Source organism: Podarcis melisellensis, assembly GCF_964234715.1.
Source record: "Podarcis melisellensis genome assembly, chromosome: 4".
Lineage (NCBI taxonomy): Eukaryota > Metazoa > Chordata > Lepidosauria > Squamata > Lacertidae > Podarcis > Podarcis melisellensis.
This window is the reverse complement of record NC_138531.1, coordinates 55,493,533-55,516,132: the sequence shown is the minus strand read 5'-3', so window position 1 is coordinate 55,516,132 and position 22,600 is coordinate 55,493,533. Positions and strand designations below refer to the sequence as shown.

The window sequence follows — 22,600 nt, the reverse complement described above, 5'->3', positions numbered from 1 at the left end:
TCCAACCCTATACACATTTCCTTAGAAGCAAATCCTACTCATTTCAATAGTCTGATAGACCACATTTTCCATCTACAGTATTATATTGACAGGCTCCTGACTCTGCTTGTATGAAAAAAATGAGCAGTGTTAAATGAAATTAATTATTGAATCACCCTGTATTTCAATTCAATTCACTGAGTGATAACACTTATGTAACCAAGTGGAAACAACCACATACTCAGAATGTGCTGGTGCCTCTTCTTGTAACTCCAGGTTTTTTGGAAGCACAAAACCCGAGTGCACCTCCTAAAACCCGCCAGCAGTACCAAAAGAATACAACTTTTGACAAAGAAGCTGAAAATGGGGTGGGAATGGAATGGCTAGAAAAATATGATGGGAGAAAAAGGATAATAAAAACACTAAAGCTATTTTTGAACAGCCTTGGGACTGGAGAGCAGAAGGAAAGCATGCTGGCTTCTACTACTGGCCAGAAGACCTAGGGCCCCTGGGAAGCTGCTCCCACCCTGCCTATGAGGAACAGCATCATGGTAAGAAGATTACTCACCTAGCCCTATCCACTAGCCAGAGGAGGAGCTGCAAGGCCCTTGCCCTCCATCCACTGAAGAATATTCAGCTCCAACCACCCAGCTGCCCTACAAAAGCAAGGGGACCTCATCCCCTTGGTCAAAGAAGCAAGAGCTACCAATTTCATTTCAAGCAAGAACACCAGCAAGAGAAGATCAACCTGACTTGAATTGGATAGAAGTGCCCTCTTACAGCTCACCCCTTTCATCTAGCCTTGGAAAACTATCTTCTACCTTTCCCTGCTCCCACTCGCCTTTCCATGTGTGTGTTCTTTTAGTTTGTAAACCTGATGGCAGGGACAGTCTCTTTTTATTGAAGTGAGCCACTTTGGGAGACTGTTATTGTCTGAGAGTGGGATAAAAGCAGTAAATAATATTGAAAGGGGCAGAAGCAATATTTTAACACAGCTGAAACTGGGCATCAACTATGTCTGCTCCCTAATCCTAAAGGAGGAAAAACCCAAACAGCCCAATGAAGTCTGAGAATGCAGACTGATTGTTGGAGGAAAACAAGGTGAGGGACAGTGGAATGAAGCTGTCTTTCCAATGAGCAAACAAAGCACAGATTTACATTCAACAGAATTCAAATATTCACATTTGAACACTGAACTGTTTATTTAAATTACAACCGTGGGCCTATTCAACACCTCCAGCCACATTGCTGCTGCTTGTGTACTTGCTATCACATCACTTCTGCTCCTCTTCAAATTTGGGCTCTGTCATATAGGAAAAATGAAAGGAAGTGTCAGTTTATTTTCAAAGTGAAGTTTTCTAAATAGATAGTTTTACAACTTGATTCTATTGTCAATTTGCTAGAAATTAAGAACTGCAGCTTTAGCTACACAAATCTGCAAGAGAGGAGAGGGCCCATCAGCACTCTTAGAGCATAACACTTATTCCTTTTTAAATGCAGGTTCTCCACAGATGAACAGAGTCTACTTCAGTGTAAATGGTGCAAAAGCCACACTTGCTTCCAAGGCAAGTTCCTACTACATGTAAATATTAGCTGCTTTACAAAGAGATGCATATATGTATGCATATGTATATATGTATAGTTTATTGTTGTTGTTTCAGCCATCATTTCCCACAGGGTAAATATATACACTAATGTAATATTGAGGAACAACATCAACCAAAATATCTATTTATATTAAAATATACTTGTAACAACAACAACAATTTAATACACAAAATATATAATATACCAAAGGTTAAGAAATGATAAAAAATTAAAATACAAATGGTTCAAGGAATTAATAATTAAAATCATCCAGCTGCATAAACCCAGAAAACCAATAGGAACTAAATTGTTTAAAAATAAAGACGTTACACTGTCTTTTTGCTTGTTGATCTCAAATTTAAAAACAATGTATGAATGCATAACGTTATTACTGGAAATAGAACCGACTGCTAAGATTATTATGTAGAGAACAAGACTACGAATGTATCGCTATAACATACATATATATATATATATATATATATATATATATATATATATATATATATGCATATATATGTCAGGTACAACATTTGAGCCCATTTACACACTCACTCTCTCATTCTCACTAGTTTACTGAAATATGTCTAAAAGCCAATCCTGAATATATATTGTAAGTCCCATCCCACAAAAGTATGCTTAAAAATATGTGAAAATATCTGCGGTTACTGACTGCAACCAGTTAGTAAGGGTTTTTTAAAATCACTTATTTTATTTAACATGGCATTTCTAATATTTCAATTATCCACTCTCACGTTTTTACATTACTAAACGAGTCATAAAACTTAAAAGCTTACCCTGAAATTTGAATTCTGGAAATTTGGTCATATCTCCACCACCATACACCCGCTGGAGCTTGACCATTTGTTCATGCAAGCTTTTTTCATATTCTGGACCAGCATCAACAGGGCCACCAGTTTTCCTACAAATGCAAGAGTTAATTGAGCTTTGTTACATCTACAGTGACGGATGGGGAAAGAATCTAAATAAATCACAAACACTTGGCAAACAGAGAACTTGTAGCACAAATAGAACAATTCAAGTAGAGTGGTGCCTCAGGTTAAGTACTTAATTCATTCTGGAGAAGCACCACTTTAGCTAATGGGGCCTCCTGCTGCCGCCGCACCACCGGAGCATGATTTCTGTTCTCATCCTGAAGCAAAGTTCTTAACCTGAGGTACTTTTTCTGAGTTAGTGGAGTCTGTAACCTGAAGTGTATGTAACCTGAAGCATATGTAACCCAAGGTACCACTGTATAGAATCTTTAGTGTACAGTGATGCCTATAATGAGTTTTCACACTACATGAATTATAACCCTTGTTACAGTTACAATAACTTGTTACAGAGTAATTTTAAGAACTGTTATTACAAAATGATGAATGATTCCATAGGCAAGAGACAGCAATAATGCGTAGAAGTGAGAGTATTTGGCTTAGATTAGGGTGGTCCAACATGAGGCCCTTGAGGCCTTTTTGGATGGCCCTCGGGTGACACCTCCTGCAGCCCTTGAGCTGGCTTCCCAAAGCAAGGTAAGCAAGGTGCTGGGCTTTGGGAAGAAGGTGTGAGGACTCTGACGGGATCCTAGAGTCCTCTCTCTTCCTTCATAAAGTCTACCTAGTGCTTTCTCAGCTTTGGGAAGGCAGCGTGAGGTGTGTGTTTGTGTCAAATTTTGCTCTTATTCCCTGCCCCCACATGACAAGAATGTGCAGCCCCCGGGTTCTGTGCTAAAGTATGCTTGTGCCCTACTTGGTATGAAAAGTTGGGCCACCCTGACTTACATCAAGGAGACCTAAATGAAAATCCCACTCAACCCTTATGCTGACTGGGTGACCAGGAACTGATCATATACACACACAGCTACTTTAGTCTACCTTCTAGAATGGTTGTGAAAATAAAATTGGAGGGGGATCATGCGGTCTTGGAGTAATTTCACAAAGAACATATAAATCAGGGGTGTGATGTTGTTGGGATTACAGCTCCCATTGTCCCTGACCATTGGCCATGCTGGTTGGGGCTGATGCAAGTTAGGAATCTGCAGAGCCACAAAATATAAATATACAACAAATCTAAGAATTGGTTGCATGACAGTTTTATAAGGTGGCCAATATTGTGACTGATGTTAAAAAATGCCAGAAAATGGCATGGGTTTGTATTCAGTTTACATGCGTTATGGAAACTATTTACCAACACCCTTCTGTGGAAGTCACTGAAGTCTAAAAGACAGAACAAAGAAATCTCAAACTGGAAAGGAGGCAGGAGCCAGCAAATCTTCCTTTTGATATTAGCACAGCTGCAGAAAAGCAAATATAAGCAGCTGCCCACAATGGAAGAGCATGGGGAAGATTTTCAACCAGGTGCTATGGGTTTTTTGGGGTGGTGGTGGTGGAGGGTGGGTTAAGCTTTATTATTTAGAGCAATAACTCTGGTTAAGAGTGTCAGACTATGGCCAAGGAGACCCAAAGCAAATTCATGCTCAAATCTTAAAACTCATTGGGGTAAACTTGGGCCAGTCACAATCTCTCTAATGTACCTCACAGGGATGTTGGGAGCATGGACGGTGAGGAATAACCATGTATACTGCCATTAACTCACTGGAGAAAAAAGTGAGATATAAAATGGGATTAATAAGTATGGCATATCACAGGGGGAAATGTTTCATTGCTGGGAAAACTAAATCCTATAGCAATAATACAGACAGCACAACTTTCATATTTGTACTTTATTGTTTACCTAATAATTTGTGAACTTTGTGGAACAGCAACTGTTCAGTGTTGAATAACTTCAGCATCCCATGAACAGTTGCTATGACTGACTATAGCAACAACTGTGCTAGGTATGCAAGACCATTATGTGGGAAATAGCATTCTGTTGCTTTTATTATATGTCAGGTTGGGGCTTCAAATAACAAGCTGTGTGCAAAGTTGAATCCAAATCATGCCTGCAAACAAATGAAGGGGGACTCACAGAGAGCCCCTTTGGTGCTGAGTGTGTCACTGATCAGACATTTGGCACTGCAAGCATGCCTTCAAAGGGGTTTGCATTCAGTACTGACAACAAGTGCCCTCAAATGGAGCCCCCTAATGCAGCTGATCAACAAGTCCTGAATGCAAAAAAACAACAACTGGAAGCTCACTTTAAGCTGCCAGTTGTTCTTTTGCGCCCATATTCTTACTTGCTCTGCAGCAAACTTCACATTTACGAATACTGCAGGCGGCATTGTCATGGTCAATTAGGACCCCTGCCAGTCCTAACTGGCACTTGCCTGGAGGTTCCTGGTGTCTTTTTTATATATATTTAAGAAGATTTATGCTCTACCTTTCATTCTAAAAGATTTTTAGAGGCAGCTTAAAAGACATTGTACAACTCAATGTAGGAGGAGCTGCTAAGGGATATCAATTACAATATCATGCTATGGACTAAAGGACTTTTAGGCTACAGCCCTAATATGATGTATATTATGTGGAGGAGGAATGGAGTGCTCTGTCCATTCTCTGTGTCCAGCATAGAAATACCGCAGGCTGCTGGAGGAGAGACAGAGCTCTCCATTGCTCCTCCACTAGCTCCCACCAGGCAAGTAACTTTTGAGAACTTATTCAAAAGTCTAATTTATGTGTCTTATTTAAAGCTTTAGATGAATTTACTCAACAGTTACCATATGTTGCAGAACTTGATTACTTTCCACAAGCAAACAATTAACGCAAGAAATACATTTACATCCATATATATTTCATAGCAGGCTGTTATTACTGGGAGTCAAGTACTGTCCAAGAACCAACTTCAACAATATAAAAATTAAATGGAAAATTATCAAAATGCCCACAAGATAATCAAATGACTGGAGCCTTGAAATTCTGCATTTACTACATTCACTTACTGGCTCTTTGTGTTATATTCTCTGATCTTGTCCAAAAAGAGTTTCTGCACAGGATCAAGTTCCTTTGCCTTATTAAAAGCAATGGCCGAAAAGCCGATGTTTCTATGCAAGTGGAAGGAGATTGCGGAACGGAGAACAGAAGAAAACCTGAAGAGCTGTTTGAGAATCATGATGTATTTGTAGAAGTTTCAGCTAGAAAGACAAAAGGAACTATCAGTTACATCTTACATACTTCTATTCCTGTCTGAACCTCCCAACAGTTGGAGTTCCACTGGGGAAGCCCACTTTCAAGTTCAGCTGATTGGGACACCACAGTAGTTTCGACCAGACGCAGGGCATTCTAAGTTAGTACTGCACCATTTTGTGGCAGGGGTGCAATGGAATGTGTACTGATTTTTTGTTTAATGTTTCAATATTTCTTTCTGAAACTATCTGGTGACAAGAAGCATATAAGATTTGATGAAGAATTTGTAAGATGCTTGACACTATAACAGATAACATGGTCCAGAGGTATAGAACCTTTACCAGCCTGAGGGCCACATTACCAAATGGGCAACCTCCCGAGGATGGGTGAGACAGAGGTTAAAAGGGGACAAAGTTAGAAGTATAAGTGGGCAAAGCAACAAAAGCAACCCTTAACCTAATACAACACACTACATTCCAACAATAACAATAGAAACATCAGGTTTCCTTAGTTCATGGACACAATCCAGCCAGCCAAAACCATTTGAAAAGGGTGTGGAGCAGGTCCAGTGATGGGTGATGGCTAGGAAAGAGTACTCGGGGCCAGATGGGCCTCATTTGACACCTCTCTGCTCCGCAAGCTCAAGGTTCCCCACCTTCATCCAGCCAAAGTTAATGGGGAAAGTTAAATTTCCAACACACTGCTCCCCCATGCCCATTAATTTGAATGGAACATTTCCACCACTACTCCTTATTCTAATGGCTAAACTGAAACATTCTTAGCTTTTAAAAACAATTGATCAATAGAAGTTATGAAGTTCTTTTCTTGCATTCTCCCAATTCAAACAATACACCTTTAAAAATGCTTTAAAATTCCATAACTGCTTCTTAAGGGTACTTAGGTTGGGGCGCCCACCCCATGCATTTGCATACACACAGAAGCTGGACGCCTTAATAGCACCCCTCTGGAGGCTTCACCCGGGGCAAAAAAGTGGCTAGCTCCCCCCTCCCAACTACAGCTTTGCTTAAGTAAACATCTCAGTCTAGAAACATGCAGAGTGACATTCTGGTTCTTCTCAGGGATAGCGTTGTTTGGGGGCAGTTGCAGGTGGGAAACTAGGTCAGAAAGAGAGTACCAAGCAACAGCTACAAGCAAGAGGTTGGGCAACAGGAGCGTTTGTTGGGCATCTGACAAGGCCTACTTTAGAACAGAGGGGTGGGCGCACTGTCAATCCCGATTCTTCTGCTGCATTTCCTTGCCTGTTCATCTGTCCTCTTAACAGGATGCAGACCATAGCAAGAACGAGAAACCACTCAGCCATCCACCACCCGCTTCTCCTTTCTCAAACTGGGCCCGGAGGGAACGCAAAAGCGAATGGACAGTTCTGACCGCGGGGGAAATGCTACCATTCCCCCTCCTGAGATACCGCAGAAGCCTGCTAATTCAAAGGCCCGGAAAGGAGGTTAAACGAGGGTTAAACTCGAAGGCGGTTTCACACCGACTGAGGCGAACCAGCAAGGCCCACGCGAACGCACCCGCCCGCCCGCTTGGCCTCCTCAACGCCGCGCTCTCTCCAGTCCGGATTCAACCCCGCAGAGGAACCGCCGGTCACCTTGCCAGAGCCCGCAGTCACAGGGAGGGCCTGACTCGGCCCCGCCTCCAACAGGCGCAAAGAGCTTCGGGAGTTTTCTCTTTTGAACCCCCCGGCCTTTCGACACAATTCTAGGCCGCCTCGCCGTACTTAAGCCTCAGATTCCCTTGCACCGGCCCTTCATAAAAGAGAAAGCAAGCCCGTTGAAAGGGGGGGGGAGCGCCTCAGAAACAGCGACGTACCTCCTTTGCTTCCCGTCCCCGCTTCACCGGAAACGGGTGGATTCACTTCCGGCTTCAAGTAGGCGGGTGGGAAAAGAGCAAAAGCTAGTTTGAGTTTGACTGAGGCGCTTTCCTCGGGAGGCAGCGGCGGCAGTTTCGCAAGGGACGCCGGGAATTGTAGTTTTCGCCCCGACGCGGAGGGGGGGATTGTATGTGTGTGTGCGCTTTTCCCCCGCCAGGGCCCCGCGCGCAGCCTTCTCTGCCCGAGTGTGAGCGCGCTGCGGCCTTCTTCCCGCAGGGGCGGCGTGAGGGGCTCCGGTGGGGCTGATCCAGCCGCCGCGGCTGGAAAGTTTTTTTTTCTTTAAAAAAAAAGGCGCGGGGAGGGGAAGCGGCGGGCGCTGCTCCGCCTGCTTTGGCGGGTTAGCGGGGTTTTGCGTTTTGTTTTGTTTTTTGTGACGGAGGCTGAGGTGGCGGCGGCTGGTAAGTCCTGAGGCGCGAGACTTCGGGGCGCGCGGCTGGAAAGGGAGGGCGGGGGAGAAAGGGAAGCGCCTCGCGCTGTATCCGGGGGGGAAGGGGGGGTCTCGTGGCTTCCTCGCTTCTTGTGTTTTGTTTCCGTTTTCTGCCCCGCGCGGCGCGAGCCTCATTTCCGTTCCGAGTTCAAACAACAAGGAGGCGCCGCCGCGGGCGGAAGGGAGAGGAAGGCCTGGGCTGAGGCGGGATGGAGCCCTGCGCGCCTCATGGGCCTCCTCACCGCCATCGCCACCGCGGCGGCGCCCTTTCCTCGCCTCCTCTCAAACGGCGGGGCGGGAAAGAGAGACGTCCCCGCTCGCCCTGCTCCTCATCCGCTATGGAAGAGGCCGCCGGAGTCCAAGGCCGCCATCGCCTCCCTTGGGAAAGAGACGGGCCCGGCGGCGACGGCGGGAGGAGCCGGCGGACATTTCGGGACCCCTCCCGCCGCCTCGCTCAGCCGCCGCCCCCTTCCCTCACTCCGTGTAACCTGGCGGGGTCATCTCGGCCGTTCGGCCTCCTGTCAAACGTCGGAGGGGTTATTTCAAAGCGAAGGAACATCACAACAACTTCACCCATCTCTCTCTCTCCCTGTGTATCTGAAGTGTGTACATGCGACAGCGAGGGTTATTCTGTGCGTGCCTTAATATGCAAATAAAAGGTACCAGAGATTAGATCAGGAGATCATGTAGCTCAGTTGGAGCATGATAATGTACGGACGGCTACATATTCCTGCATTGCAGGGGGATGGACTAGAGGATCCTTAGAGTCCCTTCCAACTCTGCGTTTCTAGGATTAGGTCTCTTCATGTTTTGTTACATTAAGTGAAGCAGGCAGTACTGGCACCAGCTGAGATGCAATATTTGTATTTTTGGAACGAATGAAAATATCTTGATCAGTGGCTTGTATACTGCTATGAAGTATACAGCATCCCCCTTGCCGGCCCGGTGCAGTTCTGTATGCATTAGTGTATACACACTCCCACCAATAAAACAGGAACTTACCGGTACTTCCCTGTAGGTGTGTTTTAACATTGGGATGTTTTTACTCTTTTTTTAAGCAATACCTTAGTTTGACATTATGTTTACCTTGGAACCACGATTATGTGACTTCAGAAAGAGATGGACCAGGAACAAATAATCATTTTGTTTTTGTTTTCAAGTGGCAATTAAATTACAGCAGTGTGCATAAGTAGAAACAAATTGCTTACTTTATTAAGAATATCTGTGCTCTTGCCCCAATATTTAGCTATATTTAAATCATGCTGTGATCATTTCCCCAAATCTGGCAGCAACTTATATTAAATGAAATAACATATTGAAAGTCCTCAGCTTCTTGAAAGTTAGATTTTCCAGTTCTCTTTGGAAAACATCCAGCTGTGGCAAAGTTAATAATATAAAGTCGAATGATAAATAGTGCTTCACTTCAGTGTTTCAGACAGAAACTGCTTCAAGCTGACTTCTAGACATTACTCATAATTCATAAGTTGCATGTCCTGCCTCTGAATTCAGCAGAGGAATGGAAAGATGAAAGGAAACAAATGATTAGCCAGCATTTGAGATTTACAGCGTTGAAAAAGCAATATTTTAAAAGAGACATCTGTTTTATACTGTATAAGCCAATTTTTTTTAAAAAAGGATATGAATCCGCAAGCTACCAAACATCAGAATAATTTTATTGACAATGTTATTTTGATATATTAGTGGTCTTAATCATTAGCTCAGCACCCAGTTGAAATCTTGCTCCTTATTTATGGCTTTGGATTGTGCCCTTAACCACCTGTGCAGAAACCCCACTAGACTCAATAGATCGTATTTTCAAGTGAAAAGTAAACGAATGAATAAAGTGTACTTATTTTGAACCTGTTATTTCTATTTGTATGTAATGTGTAAAAACAAACAGATGCATTTTATTTTGCAGGTTGCCTCTTGAAACATTTCAGCCATGACTAAAAGAGAAGCAGAAGAACTGATAGAAATAGAAATTGATGGAACAGAGAAACAAGAGTGCACTGAAGAAAGGTATATAGGTTGAGTCCACAGGAGTGCATGCATGTATTGCTGTTTGGGTTTGTTTTTTTTGGGAGCTGCATTTCAAATTCAGGAAAGAGAGCCGAGTGTTTACTGTAAATCCAGTTTAGAGTGTTGCAGTAGAAGAACAGTGGCTAATCTGCTGTTTGTGGGGGCCCGGTGCATCCATCCAAGCAAACTTTTCTGCCCAAGCTCCACGGAATTTGGTATCAAAAAGTTAATAAAGACATTTCTGGGAAGGCAAATATTTAAATCCCAGCACCCTTATATTGATGCAAATCACCTGCTCCCCAGTGATCAGATTGTTCATTTAACTAACAGGGAGGAGCAGTAATACCCATCTTGAGCTGATCTCCGGGGGGTGGGGCGTTGTGCATGTTCATGTGAGTGTTGGGTGGCCACCTTCATCACTGGCATGTGGCCCATGGAAGGTTGGGCAAAGGGTGAATGCAGCCCATGGGCTGAATCAGATTAGCCCCCCTGGGATAGAGGCCACGGAAAGTGTCTAGCTGTATTTCAGTAATCCAAAGGTTTTTTTCTTACGTTGGGTTCTATATGTTAAAATTCACCCACAGTGGAAAAAATCGAGTTTGTTGAATGTCAGATAACAAGTTGCTGATTGCTTTTTCTCCGTTTTTTACTTCCTTTATTTCTGATAGAAACTTTTTCTTCTTTCACCAAAAGAAGCCAAACAAGGAGTAATTTCCATTTGAAAACTCCTACTCATTTAACATCCTCCATATGAGATTAAGTCTCAACACTTACTCCACTGAGCTAATTTCTCCACTTGACCAAGGGCCAAAAAAATCTAACTCCTGGAAGTCTCTCTGAGCATAAATAATCACAACTTTAAAAGCATTTTCTGTTCCTTTCTTTTTTCCAGCTGTATAGTGATTAGATGTTTTCATAGCAAAAACCAAACTGGTTTTTTTATTAAGAAAACATTTACTGCATGCATGTTTCTATAAAAACTGCAAGATAACTGTGCATAATATTAGCAGATTCCTAGGATTTTTTCATTAATTGCATGATTAGTCAGGTAGTATTCAGATATGACAATGACCTAGATGTCATTGCAACTTTGCATTAACAGTAAGATTCTTCCCACTCCCCACTATAGTCATGGTTTCTATGTCCCAATGCATTTTCAGTTCAGTGCAAGTTCAGATCACTACAAAAAAAAAAAAAAAACCACACAGAGCAGTTAAGGGAGTTCAAATCCAGCTTCAGATATGTACTTAAAAGTTGTTCCATTTTAAAACTTTCCAAATGAGGTTCATGTCTCTTACTTGAATGTTTAGCACTAGCACATTCTAACAGTAGTTTTTGTTCAAATACAAGACCCCTTTTAAACTCTTTTGTTTCAGCATTGTTGAGCAAACTTACACCACTGCAGAATTTGTGAGTCAGGCTATTGATATCAATGAACCGGTTGGAAATCTTAAGAAACTACTGGAACCAAGACTTCAATGTTCTTTGGAAGCACATGAAATCTGCCTACAGGATATACAGGTATAGCAAAAGCATTGCAGTTAAAAGTTTTAATATAAAGGATGGCCTATACTGAGTAGGACTCCTTTGATCTTCTGCCTACATTTTCTATTGGCGGTTTTATTCTTGTATATATTTATCAATATTAATTGATTGGAACACATTGCATAGAATATAATTATCTCTACCAGGGGATGCACATCAGTCAAGAGTAAAACGGACATAGATACGTGGTCACCTTTTCATTTAACTCAACAAAACTTTACCTCTGTATCATATCTAGCATATTTTTCAACAACTGAGACTTTTGTTTAGATCAGAGTTTTTGAGTAAGTAAGTTCTAACCAGATAAACATATTCCAGCTACAATTCGCTCAGGAAAACAAAATAGATTCAGGTTTATAAGCAAATATGGGAATGCTCAATTATAACAAGTAAGCTGGCCTGCCTTTTAGGTGATACATGCTAGAGGGCAGGGTAGAGCTGCAAAGAGACTGGTTTATCCTAAATAACTGTTTTGAAAGGCGAGTCCTGTCTTTGCTGTTGAAAACACACAGTCTCTCAGGAGACAAAACTAGCCCCTGCCTGTAAAATAAAACCTTGCAATTCCCCCCACCCCCCTATAATTTTATATGGATAATTGCAAAAAAAAAATATAATGTTAAATAATATGTGTGTTTGAGGAGCAGGAAAGAAACAGCTATCTGGAAGCACACAGGCCATATCCTCAGAAATATTAACTGAGTGGTCTAGAACAACAAAGCATGATCGAAGATATTGCAGAGCATACCTCCAATTGTGTTCAATAGGCCTCCCAAAACAAAGGCTATTGCAGTCTGGAAATCATATCTTTGATGCATGTTCAACACTGTGGTTTCAAAAGTGCTGTATGATAAGGGCATGTGATATATCTACATACCATTATGGTGACCTATCAGATGTTGTTGGGAAGGATTCCAAGAGAGAGGAAGGCCACTGAAGACAACCATGGAGCCCTATCCACCTGGAAAATCCCCCCAAGGGTGTTCTCCCATCAACTGCCCTGTCCTGATTGTTGTGAACAAACTCATAATAATAAGTTGACTACCTTTCTTTGAATTTCTATTTATCAAGCTGGATCCAGATCGTAGTCTTTTTGATCAAGGTGTCAAGACAGATGGAACAGTGCAGCTTAGTGTCCAAGTAATATCAAGGCAAGGTAAAAAACTAATTCTGTAGATTTATGATGTTTCCTGCATCTGGTGGAGTTATATGTTAAAAATAGTACTATTTAGTGGCAGGGGTGGTATGCAGCCCTTGTTATTGACCTGCAGTAATAGCTTTTTCTGTTCAAATATTATTTTTCAATGGTTGAATGTAAATATACACATTACAGCATAGTTATTGTGAACTTACTACACAGGGTAAACTTTCATAGTAATGCACGACAGTGAGCAGGTAAGAATGATTAATCTGGAAAATTGGTTTCCTTTTAGTGATTTGAAGGACTTTGTAGACTTGCAAATGCTTTTGCACAGCTTATTGATTATATAGATGTTGAAGCTTAAACCTGCATATGATTTTTTAAATGATGAAACTATAAGGTCAAAGTCGATATTGGGAGCTAGTGGGTAGAAAATGAGATAAAGTAAAGGTTGGTGAGCTGGGAATTCAGAGTTTGTATTTCACAAAATATTAATGAATAGCATTTCTTAGAATTTTAAATGTTAAAGTGATGACACAGTATTGGAATGAAGCCTTTAAAATTGAAGTTAAAATGCCATTTATAAAGATTTAATTTTTAAGAGGGCTCTGAAATAAAATTATTTGCTCACTGGTTAATGTATGATTGCTGTTGTTTATTAATTGCCTTCTACGTATGCCCCAAGGCAATGTGCAAAATATAATAAAAACAGGACTGTATAGTTAACCTTTTATCAGAACAGTATGAAGCAGAACAGAACAAATTAATTGTGTTCCAATTCAATACAATATAAGGAATTGGAACACAATTAATTTGTTCTGTTCCACTTTGTGTAGATTGCATTTTGTGTGGTGTTTTCTCAATTCTCTTTCTCTGTACAGGAATAGAACCAAAGTTAAACATCCTTGAAATTGTAAAGCCAGTAGAAACTGTTGAGGTCGTGATTGATCCAGATGCCCACCATACGGAAACTGAGGCACACCTTGTTGAAGAAGCTCAAGTGATAACACTGGATGGAACGAAACATATTACCACCATCTCTGATGAAACATCTGAACAAGTGACTCGTTGGGCTGCAGCATTGGAAGGTTACCGAAAAGAGCAGGAACGTCTAGGAATACCCTATGGTAATAAATTATATACAATGGCACATGTATATTTTTGTGGTTCTTTTCTCGATCTCCCCCTCCATTTGCAGATAGTTCTGCTTAGATGTCTGATTTGTAATAATGACAAAGTGGTGTTGAATAAATATAGTGCACATTCAGTTTCTACTGTGAACGTTTCATGTTGTCAGTTCAGCATCATTGCCAAGGGAATGCCATATGAGCAGGGGGAATTCATAACCTCTTGTGCTGAGGTTTGCATTTTCTCTGATGTATGCAGTAGTTCAGAGAAGGGGAATAAGCTGTGAAAATATAATTATTTTCTAATTGTCAAACTGTAGTAGCTAAACATTTCTTTGAGAGATTGGTTTGGACCTTATGATCATCATCTGAGGGCCTTCTTTGTGTGCCTCCTCCATGAGAGGTCTGGAGAGTCAGAAAACAAGAGTGGACCTTTTCTGCCATGGCTCCTTGTTTGTGGAATGGTCTCCCCAGGGAGGCTTGCCTGGCACCTTCATTACATATCTTTAGGCACCAGGCAAAAACAGTTCTCTATGACCAGATGTTTAGCTGATTAACATTCTATGGCCTTTTAAATGTTTGTGGGAGCAGGGTTATTGGTTTGTATTTGGTTGATTTGTATTTTGTGTTCTCATTTTTATGTTGTGAACTGCCCTGTGATCTTCAGATGAATGGTGGTGTACAAATTTAGTAATCAATCAGTCAATCAATCAATCAATCAATCAATCACTGAAGCACTGGATAGTTCATGTCATTCAGAGTAGACAGCACTAGTATGGAGCTGGATTGACTTGGCGGTTTGGTTCAGATGTAACACTAAATCTTAGTTTACCATTACAAGGATAAGCAAGTGTGAGCCTTGGGGTTGTTTACTCTCCTTTCTTCCTGTATATAGAAGGGGAGGAAGTTTAAAGGTTTAATGTCACTAATTAGAGTTTAACATTACCTCTGAATATGTGATATTGTAGTTTATTCCAGTGACACCTAGTTCAGACATACCAGGATCACACTGGCTTCAGATCCTGATGTGTTGACCAACTGTGGATAGAATAAAATATATTTTCGTATATTTGGACATAAAGAGGAATGGCAATTTGTTCAAAACCATGCCAAGAAGCTTTACATTTTCCTCCTTTCGCATGGAAAGGGGAGACTGAAGCAGTCAGAAGCGCTTTGTTGTGACATCTGAAGTTAGCAGCTATCAGTCATCTCCATAAATTTATATGTTCAACATAATGATGTAGTCATGGATCTTTGAAAAAAGACTACACGTCCATGAGTTACCACTATGTCTCTGAAAATGGTTGTCATAATAAAGCTATTTTCTGAAAACTTGATACTTAGTTTAGATCTGAAAGTAGTTGGAAAGTAAGATTTTCATAGATGATATATCAGAATTCCTTTTCTTTATTATTGCTTCAGCTGCATGAACCTGCCATCTGTTGGGCTTTTATGTTCATTTTAAGAATACTTTGTTTGAATGTATGCTGATGATGGTCTAACATAGTCTGTTGCAACATTGGGAAAAATAAGTAGAATATTTCTCTTCTTTCCTAGATCCAGTACAGTGGTCAACTGACCAGGTACTGCACTGGGTAGTATGGGTGATGAAGGAGTTCAGCATGACAGACATAGATCTCAATACTCTTAGCATTCCTGGGAGAGAGTTGTGCAGCCTCAGTCAAGAGGACTTCTTCCAGAGGGTCCCTCGGGGAGAAATCCTTTGGAGCCACCTGGAACTTCTTCGAAAATGTATGTGAGTTTTCTCAACGAGTATCTTGTTTGATTTTTTAAAATAAAAGTTTTTAAATAAAAAGTCTACATCATAGCAGTCCTAGTTACCAAGTAATGTATGCATTCAGTCAGTCACTATGACTTAAAATGCTACTGACACTTTAGGGCTCTGTACACATAGCACAATTCAAATTGTAAGGGTTCTGTATGTATCAGCTTCTAGACACAGATAATTTAAACACTATAGCAGTTTAGTTTTCTCAAGATGCAAGTATTCTTAGCACCAGGAGAAGAGTTACTGATAATTTAAAGTAAGATTTAAATCATTCTTCAATCTCTATTAGAATCTAAGTGCTTCTATACTTCCTACCCCTCTTTTAGTTAAAAATATATATGAGGCAACAGAAGGTAATTACTTAAAATTATCAGATATGAAAAAAAAGTGAAATACAGAATTGCCTATAAATCTAATAACATTATAAATTTTATAGATGTGTATTTCTTTTTTTCTTTCCCTGCATGGCCTTTAGACTTCAAGCATGTTCCTAATTCTTATATTCTTTATAAAATTAGCACTTTCCTTTGTTCTTTCCTCATTTTTTCAAGTGAAAAGTTTAGTATTTAATATTTTTCTTGTATATCCAGATGTGCTGGCTAGCCAAGAACACTCTGGAGAAATAGCTACAGTTACTATTGATCAACGTAAGTTGTCATTCTATGATTTTGTTTTAAAGAAATAGTATTTTCAACAGAGTCGTATCATAGTCTATATAAAAAATGCTTGAACTTGGAAGCTGATCTTTAACCTTTTAAAGATGGAATCAAATTGAAATTAAGAACATTTGTCTCTAATGGTGCATTCGCACTGGCACCTGACCAGTGAACCAGGAGGTCTATTGCGAGGCGTATTCCCATTGCTGTGGGGCTTTAATATTGAGCAGTAGTTCAATATTAAATTATTCCTGGATTATCTAGCAGCAGCTTACTGGCGTTTCTCATGGGATACTTTAAAAAGAGAGTGCAAACAATTTGGGAGTAGAGAGTAACTAATAAGGTCTGTCCTCCTGGGCAGAGCGAGTTTGGTAAGGTTATTATTTCTATGGTGCTTTCACCCACAGTTCTTTACTTTTATTGGAAAAGACTTTGGATAGTTGTTATTTTCTTCTTAGTTTGGGAGCAAATAAAGAGGAGCAACAAACGTTTTATTGAAGTGGCAATACAAAAGGTACAGAAGCTTCAGTATCAAACTCACCTGTTTGCTTCTCTTGGCTGGTAGAAGCAGAATACAGTCGTATCTTGGTTGTCAAACGCCTTGTGACTTGAACGTTTTGGCTCCTGAACGCTGCAGACCCGGAAGTGAGTGTTCCGGATTGCTAATGTTCTTTGGAATCTAAACGTCCAATGTGGCTTTTGCAGCCAATCGGAAGTCATGCATTGGTTTTCAAACGTTTTCACCAACTGCAAACGTTTGGCACCAACTGCAAACTTAGCTTTTGTATGAGGCAGGTGGCCATTACTTTGGTATACCAGCTTTATGGGCCTAATAACAAACCTAGGTGGGCCTGATTTGGCCCATGAGTCAAAGGTTCCCCCTCTATAGACTAGTTGACAAGCCGTCACTACTTCACAACTCAGAAATTCATTTTGTATGTAATACAAACTCTTTAATTACACAGAGATTGGTCTCCCTAGTCATGCTGACCAACTGAAAGATTTGCTGTGCCAAAAATCACTGTTTCTGATGCAGCATTGTAACTAATAATAATAAAAAATGAAAATACTTTGGTGTTCCAGACATATTTCTGTAGGGAACTAACTCTTATCACAAATGTTTATTTCCAAGTGCCAGGTAATGACACCATTTTTCAGATGACTTATTGATAATGCTGTTGGACGTTATCTGGTCTTTGGTTATAGAAAGGCTGAATAAAGCTGTTTGTATACTCTTCAGAGAAAATATTAAAACTATTCTATCTCCAGTTCAATATCTCTTCATCTGTATAGTGCAGATTACTGGAGCTAAAGTTTAAGAAAATGATCTCATAATGTAATTCACCAGCATTTGTAATATTTTATTACATGTTCCTCTGTTCTTTAACTAGCTCATATGATTATATTCCATGTCAAATGTCTGTAATATCTTAGGCTGTTCCTGTGTCTTGGTGTCTGACATGGGAATTTCTGCTTATGCATCTAATACCCATTTTTAATCTTATGGGTATATAATCATATGTTTTCTTTGTAGCTGTGCAGATTATTCCAGCATCTGTACAGCCTGCTACTCCAACCACTATTAAAGTCATCAACAGCAGTGCAAAGACAGCAAAAGTGCAGAGAGCACCAAGGATTTCTGGAGAAGATAGAAGTTCACCTGGGAACAGAACAGGTATTTTCTTTTAACTAAAACCAAAAGATTTTGAGTATCCATATAGTATGAATATTCCAGTCCATAGAGAGACTGTAGAATTTGTTAGTATCTTAGAAGAACAAAGGTCAGTTTTATTTGAATGAGCAAAGTTCCTGTTTCTTAAAATAATTTATCTCAACCTGAAGACTCTTGGAGGGAGAACCATCAAGACAGAAAAAAATAACCCCTTTTCATAGCTGGTAGATAAAATAATGCCCATCTTGCGCAACAGAGAGAATAGACACAACAAAAATAGATTTTAAAATTTACATTAATGAAAGATACAAACTCCATAAAGCTATTTTTTAAATAAGGTTGGGATATGAGGTTTTTAATACACATGTATTGATTGCAGATTTGCTTCAGGTTTAGGGTAATTTTTCTACAATAGTAGGGTAATAGGACCCATTAAAATGGAACATAATGTGAGCAAGCTTTCAAATTAAACTTTTTTTTAATCAGTCAGGATATTTACTTTATCTTGAATATATTTTATGTTTAATTTCTTACCCCAAGGAGTTCAGCTTACTGGAAAGCTTATTCACTTAAAACATTTTAGTCTATTTCACAAGTGAGGCTCATAATGAGATGAAAAACATGGTTTTACATTTGCATTTTAATCATTTCATTTTCAATAGGAAACAATGGCCAGATCCAACTCTGGCAATTTTTGCTTGAACTTCTGACTGACAAAGATGCCCGAGACTGCATTTCATGGGTTGGCGATGAAGGAGAGTTCAAACTAAATCAACCAGAGCTTGTTGCACAGAAATGGGGACAACGTAAAAATAAGCCTACTATGAACTATGAGAAACTCAGCCGTGCTTTACGGTAAGTTAAGAACATAAGAACTGCTTATACTGGATCAGATCAGAGTCTGATTCTAACAGTAACCCCCAGTTGCCCATGGAACTTCACAGACAGAGCATGAAGGTGATGGCTTTCCTGTTGTTTGTCCCTGGCATGTGGTATTCTAAGGTACACTGCTTTTGAATATTCTGGTTCCATTTACATTCCATGAATTTTTTAATTCCCTTTTAAACTTTTAATGGCCATATCAACATCCTGTGGTAGCGAATTCTTTATGTTAACTATGCATTATGTGAAGAAGTACTTCCTTTGGTCTGTCATAAATCCAGTGTCAATTTATGAAGAATAGTAAATTAATTAAATTGAATACTGCTCATCATATTGATTTAGACAATACTTTAAAGTGGCTTCCCCTTCTGAATGTGTGGACTTCAGTGAACTATTAACTTTAATTAACTGCATGCTGTCACATATATTAACTCTGCTTTATATCCAGCTAAATACTCTAGGAAAGTCAGCTGAAGGCAAAATTTAACTATTGGCAGCTATTCAGTGTAATAAGGCTATATGTCTAGATGTTGAAAGTTTAACTAAAACCCATAATCCCTCAGCTTCCAATGGTGAATACACATTATTATTTTCCACAAAACTATAATGACAGTGTACATGCAGCCCATCTCCTGAATGTGTATCCATGTTGTCCCATCACAAGCATGGTGATTCTTTTGTGCATTCAGTGGTGTTAAACTCCACAAGACCCAGTTTCATGCATAAAGCAATGGCAAAGTAGATTCTTTCTGCTGCATTGGTTAAATTGAGCATACAAGTATGCAAGGCTGCATATATCAGAATACTCATTTGCACTGACTGTTGGTTTCTCTAGGTGATAAGAAAGTAGGCTCAAGTGTCCCTCTGAAGCCTCCATTCAGATAGACATTCTCAAACAGTTGAGGCTGCATTGTAATTCAGGGCCTACAAAAGGAAAATAAGTTTGTGATGGTCTGCAAAGTCATCCTTACATTTTGCCACCTTCTAGATCTTGTTAGATGTGAGGCAAGGTATGCTTTAAGTTAGAAAAGCAGCTTATTTTTCTCTTTATCAAATTTTATAGTTATCATCCATGTTAGTTATCATTAGTTACTTTTTCAAGGAATTTTTGTTCCCTTTTTTCTAAATGAAGGTATTACTACGATGGAGACATGATCTGCAAAGTGCAAGGCAAGAGGTTTGTATACAAATTTGTCTGTGACTTGAAGACTCTCATTGGGTACAGTGCAGCAGAGTTGAACCGGTTGGTCACAGAGTGTGAACAAAAGAAACTGGCAAAGATGCAACTCCATGGTATTGCACAACCCGTCACAGCAGTTGCACTGGCTACGGCATCTCTGCAAACAGAAAAAGATAACTGAGTACCAGGACCTAAAAGCTTGGGAGCATGAGGCCTTTCTTGTATAGTGAGCAGTTTCTGGTCCTAAAATGGGAGCTACTTCATTCCTTGGCAGTTCAATATGATGCATGGTTTTTCTACGGAGAACTGAGACTCCCATAAATTTGGATCTTTTTCACGTAAAGGTATATATTTCATGTTAAAGGCACTCCAGATTCTTCAGCATGAAGACAGACATGATGTGACAAGTTGCTGGATCGGTAAGAGAGCTCAAAATTGGTTGGTGCCATGTTATGCCATACTATTTGTCCAGCGTTTCGAGAAATTGAAGCATATTTACACGATGTAAACCTGTCAATATTTTGAATTTAGTTCTCTGCACTTCCATTTCTAAGCTACCAAATTAAAAGTAATGTATTTCCAGAGGTAAGGCAGCTACTCTTAACCATGCTCATTATCTAAGCATGTCAGGCTGTAAAAGTACCATGCTCCTAAGATGATTTCTCATCGCAAAAGAAGTGTACTATAGGCAGAATTGGGAGATCACTGCTGAAGAGAAATCCAAATTTAAGTCCAGCAAGGTCAAAAACCAATTATGAGTATTTTGATAAAATATGTAGATAACGTGTATTTGAGGGAAAGTGCTTAACTATCTTGAGAGACATTGCTAAGCTTAATGTCTGGCACAAAAAAGTTTTCCACATTTTTCCTATTACGAGATTAAAAACTTGAAATGCTGTCTCTCATCCAAAGAATAGGTTTTGCTTTGTTTTAATCTACACTGCAGAGTATATCAGCTGATTCTGCTTATACATGCAGTGTAGCTGACTTTGATCTGAAGACTTAAGTTAATCACAGAGAGAAGCCCCTACCTGTTGAGAAATAAAATGTAATCTGCAGGTAAATTGATAAGAAAAGAAGTTTGACTTCTCAATGTTATATAGACCTCTGTATTAAGATACAGAAAAATGCAGTTTTCTTTAAATTACTTAAATTTCCAAGCTGTTGTTATGATGCTTTGGAAAGAAAAGGGTGTGTATCACTCATAGTTAATTAATTTGATAACATTTTTTAAAAGATAACCAAATTAATTCTAGATGAGCTTATGCTATTTTTCTTCGTCTTCCCTTTGTTTGGTATAAATATCCCTTTGTTCTGAATGTAGGCTTTTTGTTGAATCATTTCAATTAGAAGAACAAACTTGTTTGAAGTTGTGGTTTCACTTAACAATCAGTGAAAGTGCAGATGTTAAACAGGGCCTTCATCTGTAAGAGCAAATCACTCACGAGCTGAAAAACAGGCTTACAGTAAAAAGCACTGAACATAAAATGTAGCTTAGTCTTGGGAATGTAAGATTGTAGCTGTAGTTACAGCTCGACTCATTTGCTTATTTTCAAACTGCTTAGAAACGTAGAAGATATTCTGGTATTTAAACATCATTAGGCAAAGAAAGTGTTTAAACCTTTGGGTGACATTTAAGGTTTCTGATGGCCGGTTAAGTCCATTGATTCCAGTGGGACTTGTATTTAACATTACAGGATTGCAGTTTAAGTTACACTAATATTTTATGCTGTTAGTCAAGCTGGTTAAGAATATGTTTTCTCTCAAAAAACCCACTTTAATCATATATCAAGACTTTGAACTCTCCTATGCATCACTGGAGCCATTAGTCCATAGCTGGGGTGGGAAGGGGAGGGGAGAGAAGCTGCATTCCTAAAAATAAGAGTTTGGACATTTTATGTAGTGCTAAGGAAGACAAGCAACATAACTTACATTACTAGTTCACATGCATCTCTTTAAGATGTGTTTGAAGTGTACAGGCATCTAATTTTTCCCTGTAAAAGAAGGCCGCCGGTAAACCTTGGGATAGACAAGGGTGACCACAAATTACATATATTAATGCTGTCATAAATATACTCTCAGCTATGCACATAATTGCACATAACAGAATAAGCCATATTAGTAAACATGGCACATGGCCTTTTATTATATATACATTGGATTTGTTTTCTGAATTTTAAAATTTCATTATACTTCCTTTGTAAGTTTGCTGCACTTCTTGTAATATTTCCCCCATGTATAGAGTACTGGTGTGTTTTAAAAACAGTACATACGTGTCAGATTTATTGTGGGGACAATCTGTGACTAATCGAGGTCTTCAGTAAGGTATGGATTATTGTATGTCAAATAGCATTGTGTGGCTGTCAGAAGAAAAATATAGAAGGTATATTCCCAATTTTTTGTAAAATGGAGGGGTTTTTGCATACATTTTTACTCTTTAAGGACACATATTCTGCTAATTATGTATTTCTTTTGTGTTGAATTTTACATAAAACAATTATTTTCTATTTTTACTCTAAAATATTTGTGCATAAAATTGTCAATATAGTAAAGTAAGAAAATAAAATTTTACACAACAAAATGTTTTGTCTTCTGTACATTCACAAAGTGTATATAACTTTTTGCAGTGTTTTCTTAGTAAATTTAG

General features: G+C 39.5%; 2 protein-coding genes across 8 annotated transcripts; one reads left to right on the top strand and one right to left on the bottom strand.

The window, feature by feature from the left end:
- Positions 1-1,132: 1,132 nt before the first annotated feature.
- On the bottom strand, positions 1,133-7,601 carry ATP5PF (ATP synthase peripheral stalk subunit F6). Of its 4 annotated transcripts, none has more exons than XM_081908053.1 (4): positions 7,458-7,601; positions 5,441-5,632; positions 2,364-2,488; positions 1,133-1,282 (listed from the first exon to the last, which is right to left on the bottom strand). In XM_081908053.1, exons 2-4 carry the CDS (start codon positions 5,608-5,610, stop codon positions 1,254-1,256), a joined length of 324 nt encoding a protein of 107 aa, XP_081764179.1. In that variant the 5' UTR covers positions 5,611-5,632; positions 7,458-7,601; the 3' UTR covers positions 1,133-1,253. The 4 variants fall into 4 exon arrangements, with proteins under 4 accessions (XP_081764179.1, XP_081764181.1, XP_081764182.1 ...); XM_081908055.1 differs by lacking the exon at positions 7,458-7,601 and adding an exon at positions 7,123-7,401; XM_081908056.1 differs by lacking the exon at positions 7,458-7,601 and adding an exon at positions 7,237-7,401.
- Positions 7,602-7,758: 157 nt separating this feature from the next.
- On the top strand, positions 7,759-22,534 carry GABPA (GA binding protein transcription factor subunit alpha). 4 transcript variants are annotated; one of them, XM_081908011.1, is made up of 10 exons: positions 7,759-7,916; positions 9,864-9,964; positions 11,341-11,485; positions 12,578-12,662; positions 13,529-13,774; positions 15,332-15,526; positions 16,154-16,210; positions 17,754-17,894; positions 18,554-18,746; positions 19,906-22,534. In XM_081908011.1, exons 2-10 carry the CDS (start codon positions 9,888-9,890, stop codon positions 20,132-20,134), a joined length of 1,368 nt encoding a protein of 455 aa, XP_081764137.1. In that variant the 5' UTR covers positions 7,759-7,916; positions 9,864-9,887; the 3' UTR covers positions 20,135-22,534. The 4 variants fall into 4 exon arrangements, with proteins under 4 accessions (XP_081764137.1, XP_081764139.1, XP_081764138.1 ...); XM_081908013.1 differs by lacking the exon at positions 7,759-7,916 and adding an exon at positions 8,029-8,549; XM_081908012.1 differs by lacking the exon at positions 7,759-7,916 and adding an exon at positions 8,029-8,577.
- The last annotated feature ends 66 nt before the right edge of the window (positions 22,535-22,600 follow it).